This window comes from Triturus cristatus, chromosome 11 (genome assembly GCF_964204655.1).
Source record: "Triturus cristatus chromosome 11, aTriCri1.1, whole genome shotgun sequence".
Taxonomy (NCBI): Eukaryota; Metazoa; Chordata; class Amphibia; order Caudata; family Salamandridae; genus Triturus; species Triturus cristatus.
Genome location: NC_140594.1, coordinates 1,144,956,054 through 1,144,968,904, shown reverse-complemented (window position 1 = coordinate 1,144,968,904; position 12,851 = coordinate 1,144,956,054). Strand labels below are relative to the sequence as shown.

Here is a 12,851-nt window from a genome sequence, read left to right as displayed (position 1 = left end):
CCCATTTTTGTGTCTATTTTTTTGTAAAGAGGCCCAGTGATTGTTGCTAGTAGACAATTCTTCTGCAGTTCAATGTTCTACAATTTCTGGAGTTTATCCTTTGAGTGATTAATGTAAGATGATAGGCTATGCAAGAAAAATTGTAGTTCTGAGTCTATCTTGGTTTGTGTATTTTTAGCATTATGTACATGGTAGCCATAACTGGGTGTTACATAAAGAGATATTGTTTCTCTTCCTATGTGATTATTTCCCTCTGGTACGATCTATCCATGTGAGTGTGTAGTGCTGTGGTTAGATTTCCGGGTAACTTTTCATAGTCGAGTCAACAGAGAGTTGTCTCATTATTTCTGTAATGTACTTATCAGTGTATATAGGAATACTATATTGAAACCTTTATCCACTATTTATATACACAATATTGGTTTTGTTTGAGTTCATTAGGTGCCAAAATATGTGTCTTAGGCAGATACTTCAACTTTTTAAGATTTTTACCACACTTTTTGTCCGATCCTTTGTGACTACTGAATAAAAAAGGTCAATTGAGTTGCATTGAGGAAGGACTGGTGTGAAGGTAGTTCTAGTCAGTTTGATACTAATTCACGTTCTGTTTTCTTTATTTCAGAAAACCATCAAATTTCGAATCTTAACATCGTAGAAGTTACCATTGATTCAATTTCACTGAGCTGGGTACCAGGGACTAACGGAATACGCTCCTATTTGGTGAAAATGTCAGGAAATCCTTCCTCAAATGTTACCACACTTGTTGAATTTGTGTCCATCACAAATTTGATACCTGGAAATTACTACACATTCATAATCTCAGCTGTGTTTGAAAATGGTGATTTGGGAAATGAGTATGTAATATCAGAATATACAGGTGAGTATTTTCATTGTAAAAGTAATCTCATATGCAATTACAGATGCAATACCAATCGTGTAAAGATGTATAAACTGGATAATGTTACTAACTAACAAAACAACAACAGAAATATATAGATTATAAATTCAACAAGCAGAGACAACACCATTGCCTTGACTACAAATTTCATGGAAAGCATACCTTTATTGTATCTGCCTTAAAGAGAGTTCAGACTCTTAGATTTCATCTAATTGTGGTTATTATTTTGAAAACATTTTATGGAAGAAAGTTTGAAGAGAATAACAATTATATTCTGAACCAAGGATGTCATTACGATGGCGGACAGACTCAAGTCCGCCCGCAACCGTAACGGTGCATATGGCCGCCTGCCTGCAACGCGGCGGTCCCGCACATCAGATTACGATGTGACTGCCACCGTGGCAGTCGCATCATGCATTGTTCACATTGTGGTGGGTGCTGCTGGCTGCAGCACCCGCCGCAATGCTAAAAATGCATGTTATGCTTTTCACTGCACTGCGTGGCAGGCACCACGTGGTGCCTGCCACGTAGTGCAGTGAAATGTAGGGGTGTACCATGGGTACCCCCACAGTGCCTGGCTGAAGACGGCTGAAATGCCAGAAACCGGTCCTAGGAAGCTTGTTTCCGGTCCAGGGAAGACATGGCTTGGCAGTTCGGGCTGAACTGTTCCCATGAGGCACAGGGTCAGACTGATTTGCATATGGCCATGTCTGAACTGGGGTGGCAGAGTGGGCTAAAGAACGGTGATGGATTAAACCCAGATCAGTTGACTGGGGGTGAGTGCTTGCAATGTTCAACACTCCGTCCATCATTTCCTTTGGTTTTTGCTTTGTTCGCCATAAGTTGGCAGGGTATGCTCAGACGTGAGTCCCTTGCTCACTTTGCCACTGGATTCAAGCAAGCCTGGCTGAAGACGGCTGAAATGCCAGAAACCGGTCCTAGGATGCTTGTTTCCGGTCCAGGGAAGACATGGCTTGGCAGTTCGGGCTGGACTGTTCCCATGAGGCACAGGGTCAGACTGATTTGCATATGGCCATGTCTGAACTGGGGTGGCAGAGTGGGCTAAAGAACGGTGATGGATTAAACCCAGATCAGTTGGGTGAGTGCTTGCAATTTTCAACACTCCGTCCATCATTTCCTTTGGTTTTTACCCCCACGGTGCACCACCGCCCCCAACACAAGGGAGGCACGCAACTGGCCCCCGAATGCCTTATCTGCCACCCTTTAAATGGCGGTTTACCCGCCATGAAAAGGCCCGCTGTGGCCAGCATCCTAATCTGGCAGACAGTGCCTGCTAGGCACCGACACCATTTTATGCTATCTGGACAGTCCGCCAGGCAATCAGAATGATTGCCTGTGGTAGATCCGTGGCGGGCAGTCTTTGCGCCCACCACGGTCGCGGTATGATTCCCCCCGCCATCCGAATTTGGCGGGCGGAGAATCATTGTCTGATGGAGGATGGCCATCCACCGGACGGCTGGTGCTGGCAAACCCTCTGCCATCGTAATCACCACCCACGTTCCCAATTTAGGTTAGAGAGTACTCTTAAATTTCTACATGTCCCATGTTTAAATACCAGGCACCCTACCTTATAAACTGCAAGGTATTGATAGGTGTGACTCATTAATAATGAATGGGAAGTTTTTCACCTACCATAATGATGATTTTGAGAGGTCTGTCCACAGATTTAAACTAGACTTTGGCATGCCTGAAGCCAAGTTCTCCATTTCACACTACTGGATTGAACAATAAGTGCTGCAATCCACAGGTGACCTTTAACTTTCCATGCTGTGAGTATAGCTTCTACTCCATATACTATGGCCTCCAAAGAGTGTTAGATAGGTGAATCTGGGACTAGCCACATGTTTACATGTTCTAGGGGTCAGAGCACATACACTGGGCATTGTTCCACACTTCCCTAATGTGCAGAGCTTTCAAACATGCAATAAAATAAGCAAACAATGTGGTGGATGCTCTAAGGAGCATTTTTTCAGATTGGAAATATGTTTACTTTGTGTTCATAACTAAGATTAGAGAATAAGGAACCAAAATGGCCTCCATTTTATTTGAACCAATTTTACTTTATTCCCTCATTTCACTTGGTTTAATGAATTATCTGAATCTAGCTTGACATCTATTATAATGGATATCTGCACTGTTTATTTGTGCTCTGTTTGCAGAGCATTGGACTTCACAATGCGAAAGATTGATCTGAGGGGATAAAAATGCTCTGAATTGCAAGTGCTTAAATAATATCGTATTATACACAGGACAATGAGCTTTGCTTTTCTGTATCCAGACCACATATTTTCCTTCCCCTGAGAAGAATTTGCAGTGCATGAAAAGCTTTTTGTTGATGAGTGTTTTAAACAATGTGGGTATTTATTATATGGCTTGGGTTCTAAGTTGATTGACAGAGACATAAAGCAGTATGCAAGATTGTTAATTATTTGATACCTTTACACGGTTAAATTAGAGGGATATTTTTAGCATCCTTAATGGCCACATTCTGATGACCTTTACCAGCTTTAATTGTATTTCACTTCTTGATCAGTTTTTATCTTTGGCAAAGACCATCACTTATGGCAAGATATCTACAGAGGTTGATGCTGTCAGTAAAGGATGCTATTGACTATTAGCACCATGCTGAGCAGGCAGCAGTCAATCTCGAGTATTCATTCTTTGACATTACTATTAGGAGTTCAAACTTTAGATAACTGCTTAAGAAATGTATGTAATAGGTACTCACATTCCTTTATTTTTTCTTTCAGTACCCAATGTCACCAATGATCTGAACGTCACCGATGTTTCCCTCAATTCTGTTTCCCTCAGTTGGCTACCACCGACTGGCAACAAAAGCTTCTATTTGATACAAGTGTTAGGTGACCCAGCCTCAAATGTGATGACATTCTATGAAAATGTGTCCATCACAAATTTAATACCTGGGAATTACTACACGTTCTTAGTCTCAGCTGTGTCTGGAAATGGTCTTCAGGGAGAGAGCAGCGTGATATCAGAATCCACAGGTGAGCATTTTCCATATGAAATTGAAACCATTTTGACAGTTTGCCATTTCAGGTATAATATCAATGTTCAGAACCCGAGAAATGAAATGTAAAAGATTTAAAAGAAAAGTGCAGTAACAAATGAAAGAGACAATAAAAGGTAATTTTGGCATATGCTCGAGACCTAGGCATGATTTCAGGCTCACTGCGACAGAGCACAGGTCGGATACACCCAACAGTTTCATCCCAGTCAACTATTTTTACCTTCTGACTTAGTCTCTGAAATGGAAGTTGAAATCCTCTAGCAGGGCAAGGCGGCAGACTTTATCTGAGGAAGTCCATTTAAAGCCAGGTAGTCTCTGGACACGGTCCCACTAAAGTCATCAATTTTGGCAGGAAAAGCTTAGAGCAAAAACAGTTCAATTTCGGCAGCCAAAGACGCCCGCTCGTCGGTCGGATACTTTTCTTGCCTTCACTGTCAAGTTTTCTTCATTCACACTTGAGGGCCTATTTATTTGCATAGCCCGCATCACAGGGAAAGGGCAAGAATGCACCATATTTATTCAGTACGCCGCATTTCTGACCTTTTCCCTTGCGCTGGTGCCACTTTGTCAGATTAGTTAGCGCCAATGCAGGCACCCTTGCACCATTGAACAAGGGCACCTGTGTTGTAGGGAGGATTGTGTTTTTCCAGGAAGGAGCACCATCATGCACAAAAACAATCCTGAGAGGCTTTTTCCTCCTTCTATGTGTGCTGCAGTATGCAGAACACACAGAAAGAGGAAAAAACAAGGACAAATAAAGGTATTTCTGCTCATTATGCATCTCCTGAGGAGTATATTTGTATTACATTCCCAGGTTTATAAGGTCTTGTAAATCTAGGAATGCATCAAAAGCCATGAGAGTTGTGTGTAAACACTCTTGCAACGCCCATGGAATGCCTACCCAGGGCAAAGTAAAGTTTTGGGCTGCGTTGTGTTACTCCATATTTTTTGAGCCACTCAAAGCCAAGCAAAGCAGCATTGCGTGGGTTTAGAAGTTTGTGTTGCTCCTGCACCAGATTGAGTGGTGAAAGTGTGACACAAACTGAGTCAAATATATTGCTCTTTTTTAAGCACAGCATTCTCCATCGGGGCAAGGCTGCAGGCTGAATCCCGAATTTAAAATAAGAAAGGATTGGTGCAAGAGTGTGCTGAACATATTTTTCAAGCATCAAAAAGCTCTGAGTGCGACTAAATTGAAATCTTTGGCTGCTAAATTCACACCTTGATTGGATTTTTTTAGGTGGTTGGTTCGAGCAATCTGGCAATTTGCCTAATTGCAAGCTATCCACATTGGGCTACTCGAACGTAAATCGAACATGACACAGGACTTCTGCCCCTGAAGGTGACCCGTGGGAAAGGCAGGGGTGTGTTCAGGGAAATGGCGGTCCTTTCCTCCTCAGCTACATGAAACGGATCCTAGGAACAACTTCTTATCTCACTGCTGTGGTGTACAACTGGTTATCTTTGGCCTAGAGGACAAAAGCTTCCCTCTCCTCTGGTCTCTTCTTACAATGACCTATGAATTGACAAGCTTCACTTTTATCCTTTTCAAGTTAATGACAATTCAGGAACCTTGCCAGCTGCCCTTCCTGAGCTGATAGTGGTTGAAGTGCCCTATGTCCAGTATATCCTGGCACAAAAGTATACAAAAGCTGCGGGATGAAATGCTTAAAGTAATCTCAGTTGACTGGTAGTTACTCAAGGCTGTATGCCACTCCAAAGTTATTTTGCACAACATCTGAGATTTCCCAATAGAAATTCCTACTCTGCTATTAGAATATCTCTATTTAGGAAATGGAAAATGGAATGTACAAAAATAGAGATTTCCTAATACGGATTCCTACTTTGTAGGAATAGCCATTAGGAAATCACTATCTAAGAGATGCTAAACTAACCATTCCTGTGGGCCCAAAGGCCAATAGGTATGAATGTTTTAGTCTAAGTTCCCCCTTTATGCAGCCTAAAAAGAAGTGGTGCGCATGTAGAGCCCTAGGGGCAAGTGTGTGCCTTATGGTGCCTTTTACAATTGCACCTGGTTACAATTGGCTTGGAATCGATGGTAATAGCATTTCCTAAATGCGCATTTTGCATTTAGGAAATGCTTTGTACATTTGGTTAGGAAATCACAAATAGGAAATCCCTATTTGCGATTTACTATTTAGGGAATTGCACAATGCAATTTCTACTGGGTAGAAACTAGAAACCACATTTCATGATTCCCCATCTTCCTTTGTACAGATTTAAAGGCAATTTAACATTTCTTAACGGACCAAAATTGAGATTCGTTCTCTTTAAGAATGCAAAATTCTTTCGGACATCTGGCCCTATGTGTGCAACCAATCATGTTTGTGCAGCATCATGAGGCTTTAGGTCCTTTTTAGGTCTCGCTGGCGTTGCAGCGCCAAGCGCTGCCGCCAACGAGTACTATTGTTGCCGTGTTTCCTCCCAAGGGAGACCAACCTGGGCACGAGCCGATTCTGCTCCGGGCACGAGCCGATTCTGCTCTGTGAACGCGCTTCACAGTGGAACAGCTTGTTTTTCTTGCCCCGCCCCTTCTTCGCTCCAGGCCTCACTTTCGTCCAGGGCTCCCTTGTTTTGCTGTAAGCTGGTACACAGACTCCGTCTCCGACATTTCCAAAAGGGGGAAACAGAAATAAAAGAATTTTGAAGCTGAAAGAAGAGTCCACTGGGGATCCGACTGACGACGTTCTCCTGAGGGCCTCGCGCTCCGGTCCTAACGGTGCACGGATTTCCCCTGCCGCCTGCGGTGAGTGTTAGCTCCAAGATAAGAGGCCTTTACCGGGCGGGTGGCTTTCCTGCTAGCAGATAGATTATTCTGGAGATGTGGTTTGTAAATAGGCCTGTTGCGAGAGGCCTTTCTCGTCTCAGCAGTTACAGGCAGGCGTCGTGGATCCGCAGGCTGTGGGCAGACAATAGTTTTATTTTTTTTCCGCGACTGTTTCTCCTTAAAACGCAGCCTAGCATGACGATGTGCCCCTCCCCAAACTAGGCCATTTGTTATTATCACAAGCTTCGCGCGCGCAATATGTTCTTAGAGGCCTAAACTGCACAGATCACGCGTGCATTAATCTAAATAGATTAATGCGGGATGTTCCGGTACCCCCCCGCCCCCTTCTTAAGGCTAACTACGTGTATTCGTGAGATGGACGGTAACACATACTAATACATTAACGGGACGGTGGTCTCGTGCTAAAGGCCACAACGGAGCTTGACGCAGTAGTAACCGCGATGTCAGTGGAATCTGTGTGAATAATTTGGATGGGGAAACCTTTTTTTTTGTTTGTTTTTATGCTGCAAAGGTCACAAATCGCCTACGACGTAATTCGGCGTCTTATGCAATTCCTAACTTTGACCGTACAGCACGTTGCTGGTACTCTTGTTAATGTTTACTAAAGTCGTAATGGGCTCAAAATCCAGATATGTAAATCTATATCGGTTGGTCTGACTTCACTTTTTACACGAGGGCTTCTTGGCTTGGCTGGTTTCGGTAGTTCTAGTGCAACGACAGAAGAAACAGAAATCAAAATAGCGAGACCGTGTCAGTTGTCCACTGAAGTGTAACCCCTTCGGGTGATCTAATTGTGAGAACTCAATGGTTTGAGTTGACTGCAATAGTCCACTATTCATTCTTCTGCCACAGATTCCATCTCCACAGGAGCAATCTATAATATCTGTTTCGAAAGCAGATGGCTACCATTTAGCCATGTTCAGCAGCGTCTCTGTGCAGCATGGCTAAAGGGAAAGTTAGGACAAGCATTTGCAATGCAATAGGTCTCGCATTTACGCGAGTTTGAGCTATTGACATTGCAAATGACAATGCCTTTTATTTTTGTTTTCATTTGTAAAACATAACTAAAAGGCATTGTCATTTGCAATGCCAATAGCTTAAACTCGCGTAAATGCGAGACCTATTGCATTGCAAATGCTTTTTTTTTTAACCAGCGGGGCACCCTCTATATTTCACTGATTCTAACATTCAGAAGAAGCACCATGCGACGCAAGGGGGTATCGTGTCAATAAAATTATTATTTTTTTAAACCCGCCACACCGCACTTTACCTTTAACATTACCACGCTGCGCCTTTCTTTTGTTGTGCACCCAAACATTTTTTTATTTCTTTAAATTACCAGCAGACTTTATTCCATTCGCCGGCCGGTAACTCTTCAGAGCTCAGCCCGGGGGCGGTCAGAACAAGCAGCACGAGAAGTGAGGGGGGACCATTTCCAACATTGTGTTTTTTTCCCACAGCGCGCCATGCTTTAACTTTGAGAATGCTGCTTCATATTGAATAATGACGCCCATGCCTTTCTTTTGTTGTGTGTGGCTCGCTCTTCAATGTGACAAACTTGTACCTTGCTGCTCAACTCTCTGGAGGCGGGGAGCTCACCACTCGCAGTTCCTTGTTTAACACTCTCAGAAGTCCATTGGGGCCGTGGCCACATGTATGTGGTGACGTAGGGTTTACGAGAGCATGCTCGGGAGGGATTCGGATTGTACCCGTTGCAGGGCTGCTTAAACGAGTTAATTTTTAAAATGGTGAATAGTCCCTGTTGATGCTTCTGCCCACCAGCTCATGCAGTGTCTGTCTTTCCACTGAAGCTGAAATTCTCAACCCACCCCTCCCTCGCACTTCATCCTGCTTGCTGCTGTTTAGCAGGGCGGTGCTATGTAATCTATAAATCACACGTGAAGCACATTATTTTTGGGATATTATACACATGCAGCATTGATATTTAATTTTGTTTTGCTTTAAAGGGAGTTTTACAGCAACCTATGTTTATCTATTGTTTGTACGGAAAGTTTTCACAAGCCCTAGAGCTTCCATTCATACCTTCATCCAAATTCCCTACAGTTCTGCTTTTTAATTTGGTCTGTGCATTATGTTTTCATCAGCAACGGAGTCTAAATGCACCGTGACACGCTCTTCTGACTCTAAAGCATTTTGTATTGAGTTAACGTTAACTTTTGTTTAGAGTCTGGCTCTTTTTGCAACATAACACGCTCTTATACTTCACAAACTGTAATAAAATATATTTTCTGTTTGCAATACATCTCCATGTGTAATTGCAATATGACACACTCTTTTGTTTCACTTTCCATAATGTTTTTTTTATTTTTAGGTAAGTTTGACAGCAACCTAGTTGCCCAAACATAATAGATTCATTTATTTTATGGTTGTGTGGGGGGGGGGGGGGAGTATCGCCTGTCCTAGGATGATAGTGCATCATTACACACTACATCTAACACATTTGCAATTACATTTTTTTTTTATTGTTGATACAGGTAAAATACCTTTGCACTATTGATGCCCTCCATTAAGATTTATTTCTTGACGTGCAGCAACAGACTTCCCCAAACCATGTCAAAGTGTACCAAGACAAGTTCTCCTGCTTCCTCCACCATCATGGATTTTTATTTTTAATGTATGTAAAATTACTTTGCACTATTGGAGCGCTCCCTTACAAATTATTTGTGGAGTTGCAGCCACAACAGCAAACACCTTCCACAACGAAAAGTTAACTTCTAAGTTTATTAGTGTGTGCAATCCCTTGTCGCCCGCCTTAGGCTCTCACTGCACCATCGCAACACATAGAAGATAATATTTATGTTACAAGCAAATCCGCTTGGTATGGTAATGGCGCTCTCTCTCTCTTCCACAAATCAAATTCATTTTCGTTAGGGGTGGGTCCCACAGTGTAACTGCACCATCAAACACCCTCCCCAAATGTATGTAGTTTGTTTTATGTTTGCAGTAATTTTTAAAGCAACATACTTTCAACAAACTTTACATAATAAAATATTTTATTAATAGCTCAGCGGAATGATTTCAAACACAATGAACACTAAGCGCACTGTGACACACTTTTCCCATTCTCATTTCACAATCCTTTTCTTTTTGTGTTTATGGTGACTTAATACACTCTCACCTATAAGCTCTTTGTCTTCACTTTAGCACTCACTTATCACTCACAAAATTACCCACCTCCCCGCCCCAAAGCTCTCTCTCTCTCGCAAATGTTCAAAATATCACTATCTCCACATGCCTAGTAGCCCCTTTATTTTCTGGCGGCCTTGCTTCCAGGTGTTCTCTCAGCCTCTCAAGTGCCCAAACTTTGTAGATCTAAATCCCACTTCCTTCTATTCTCTCTCTCTTTAGTTTAGCCACACGTACTATCTGTGTCTCCCAGTATCTGTTATTCCCATAATACTTTTCCACTGCACGTCCTGCCACATAATTCCGCTACAAAAAAAACCTCATAGGTAAAAAACATTGTCATTTACACAAGGTCAATAACTCTAACTCTAAAAAATGCGAGATCTATTGCATTGAAAATGCTTTTTCATAAAGAGGTGTTGGGTGTGTGTCTAACAGAGAACTTGTTGTTAACAACCCTTGCAAGATGTGTTCTCCTGCAGTTGAAGGCATTTATGGCAATTGAACCCTTCAATGGTACCACTGAAGGCCAACAATCGTTAGCAGATGAAGAAGGGCTGTTTGGACATTTGGTTCTAGACCTACTCTTAGGCATAGGTGTTTCACATCTGCTAGTGTACAGGAACATGCTAGCGGTCCACCCATGCCAAAGATGGGTCTCAGGCACATTTTGATGCCAGTTTACCCCAAAGTTAACTATTCTTAAGACTTGCAGTGCTCCAGCAACATTTTTCCCACTCCTGGAAACGTAAGAAGATGATGCTGTCCATGCATTTAAACCTTTTAATATGCATCACAGGTCACCAGGGCAGTTCACTCTTTAGTCTATCTAAATGTATGCCATCATTATGATTTCTACCCCACATCTACATTTTTAGCCATTAAAATAATCCTACCTCTTGTCATACATAATCTTTCATCTGTATGAACAGACAGCTTAGCTTTTCGTTCCCCTCTTCAAATTGTTGCTCCTAATTTCATCATCGGACGGAGCCTCGGCGGCAAGGCCACATGTCTGTGCAGCAGCAGGGTCTCCTCGTCTTCATTTCCATGCTTCACCGTGGACTCTTGGCTGTAAATCAAGAACCACTCCATGGAGCAGACACTGTAAACACTTGTATCATAAGTGGGGAGTGGAGAAAGGGCAGTAAAACCAGGGCAAGGGGTGTGCAGCGAACAGGAGTTGGTTAGGTAGTCTGTGGAGGTCCCTGTTGTACCAGGTAAGTAACAGTATGGAAGTACAGAAGTGCAAGAGAAAGTTAATAACAAGTTCAAAGTTTATTGTGAGGGCTCTGGTTGGGAGTATGGATCCTTGACGTTTCACCACAGTAAACCAGACCCAGGGGCATCCCCTGCAGCTTGCAGTCTTTACATGTCTATTTGTTGCTTATTAGCTCAGTAACTGAGAAGAGGGGTCCTAAATGAATCCCACTTGCTTTATAATTAACGCAATGCTCCAGACTGTGGATGAGCATCAGTAGAAATCCCCTCCAGCATTTGCAGAATATCATTTCAATGTTTGCATCCAAGCACACCTTCACACTTCTACCCCCAGAGCTGATCAGCACTCCTTGCTCAAGCGGTGGCCTACTGGCGACATAACAATGAACTGACTGTTTACCTCACATTAGCACCTATCAAAGTACCTGATGTAGCCCTATCTGCACATGTAAATATTGGGGTTTCTCTCTACAGTATTGCATTCTCAAATGGCACGTCATCTCAAATGTCCCCTGTATATTCTAAAATGCAGCATAAATATCTGATCTTTACCTGAACCCTCTGGTGGTCACCTCTCATTTTGCCCTTCCATCCTTTGCATGCCTCTTCTACTTGAAATAATCTTCCTCATAGTCACACCTATGTTTGCCTTAATTTCTGTTGACATATTTCAGCAAATTGCAAACAACTCATTTTAAAGATCACAACCTCTCCTTTTTCTGAAAATGACAACCTAATACTAGCTAACCTCCACTAGATAATCTATTAACCCCACCAAATACAGGGACTCGCTCATCCCTCTTTTCTTCTATACTGAGCCATCCTCCTCAATTGTGGCAGTCTCAGATCCTGTCCTTGGGTATTCAGCTCCATCCTTGAGTCCTGGTTGGACTGTGGCTAGCCACAATTATTCCACGTCAAGAGAGTTAAGCTTTGAACATCATTGTTAATGCATATGTATATTTTGTGTGCTTGTACTGTTAAAAGTGTCACCGTTTATTTTGTATCCCTCACTTTTTTAGATACCCGAGCAGTGGTTCTTAGATGTTACTCTGTTGTTGTGGCCGCAATTCAGAACTAGTGTCTCAATGAATTTTCCCTTATTGATTGCTCCCCAAGGTTTCTAAACTACATGTCGTCATTGAGTACCTCGGTTGGAATAGGTGGATAATTTTCAATGCGGGCTCTACTCCTGATGGAGATTACAGTCCTATGCTTCAATTCTGACAATGTTTTCGTGCTGTGAGGATATATTTTCAGGAGCTGGTTTAATACTAACTAATATCCAACAATGAGGTGTAAAGTTATATTTTTCTGGATAGCCACGTAGGAATTCATACAACCCCTTCCCTGCTGCAACATTTGTGTACAGGCACAATCTTCAAAACTTTCATATTCCATCAATTTAAATTGAGGTATTATTAATAGTGACATTTTTACCAGCAAAAGGTTTTTAAATGGATCTATGTTTTATTAGAGAAATGTTTTTAAAACTTTATACCTTAGGAAGAGTATCTTTACAATGTGTTAATCAGCAGCATGAGAATTACTTTTTATGTGTTGAAATGTTGAATTCAGGAATGTGGATTCAAATTGCACCTTTTGTATACCTTTATTCATTTCAATCTTTAAATGTGTAACTATGTAATTTAGTAAATCCAATTAAATCCTGCTCTTTCTCTGGACTCTTTGCCTTTGTGTGAACAAAAAGAAATCAGCAAGTTTGG

General features: G+C 42.1%; 1 protein-coding gene across 1 annotated transcript in view; it reads left to right on the top strand.

Annotated features, from left to right (window-relative positions):
• LOC146788598 (tenascin-X-like) overlaps positions 1 to 12,851 on the top strand; it is a 694,637-nt gene that overhangs the window by 96,133 nt on the left and 585,653 nt on the right. The window contains exons 11-12 of the mRNA XM_085633173.1: positions 623 to 877; positions 3,670 to 3,924. Coding sequence (XP_085489299.1) covers positions 623 to 877; positions 3,670 to 3,924 — 510 coding nt within the window. The remainder of the gene's footprint in view (positions 1 to 622; positions 878 to 3,669; positions 3,925 to 12,851) is intronic.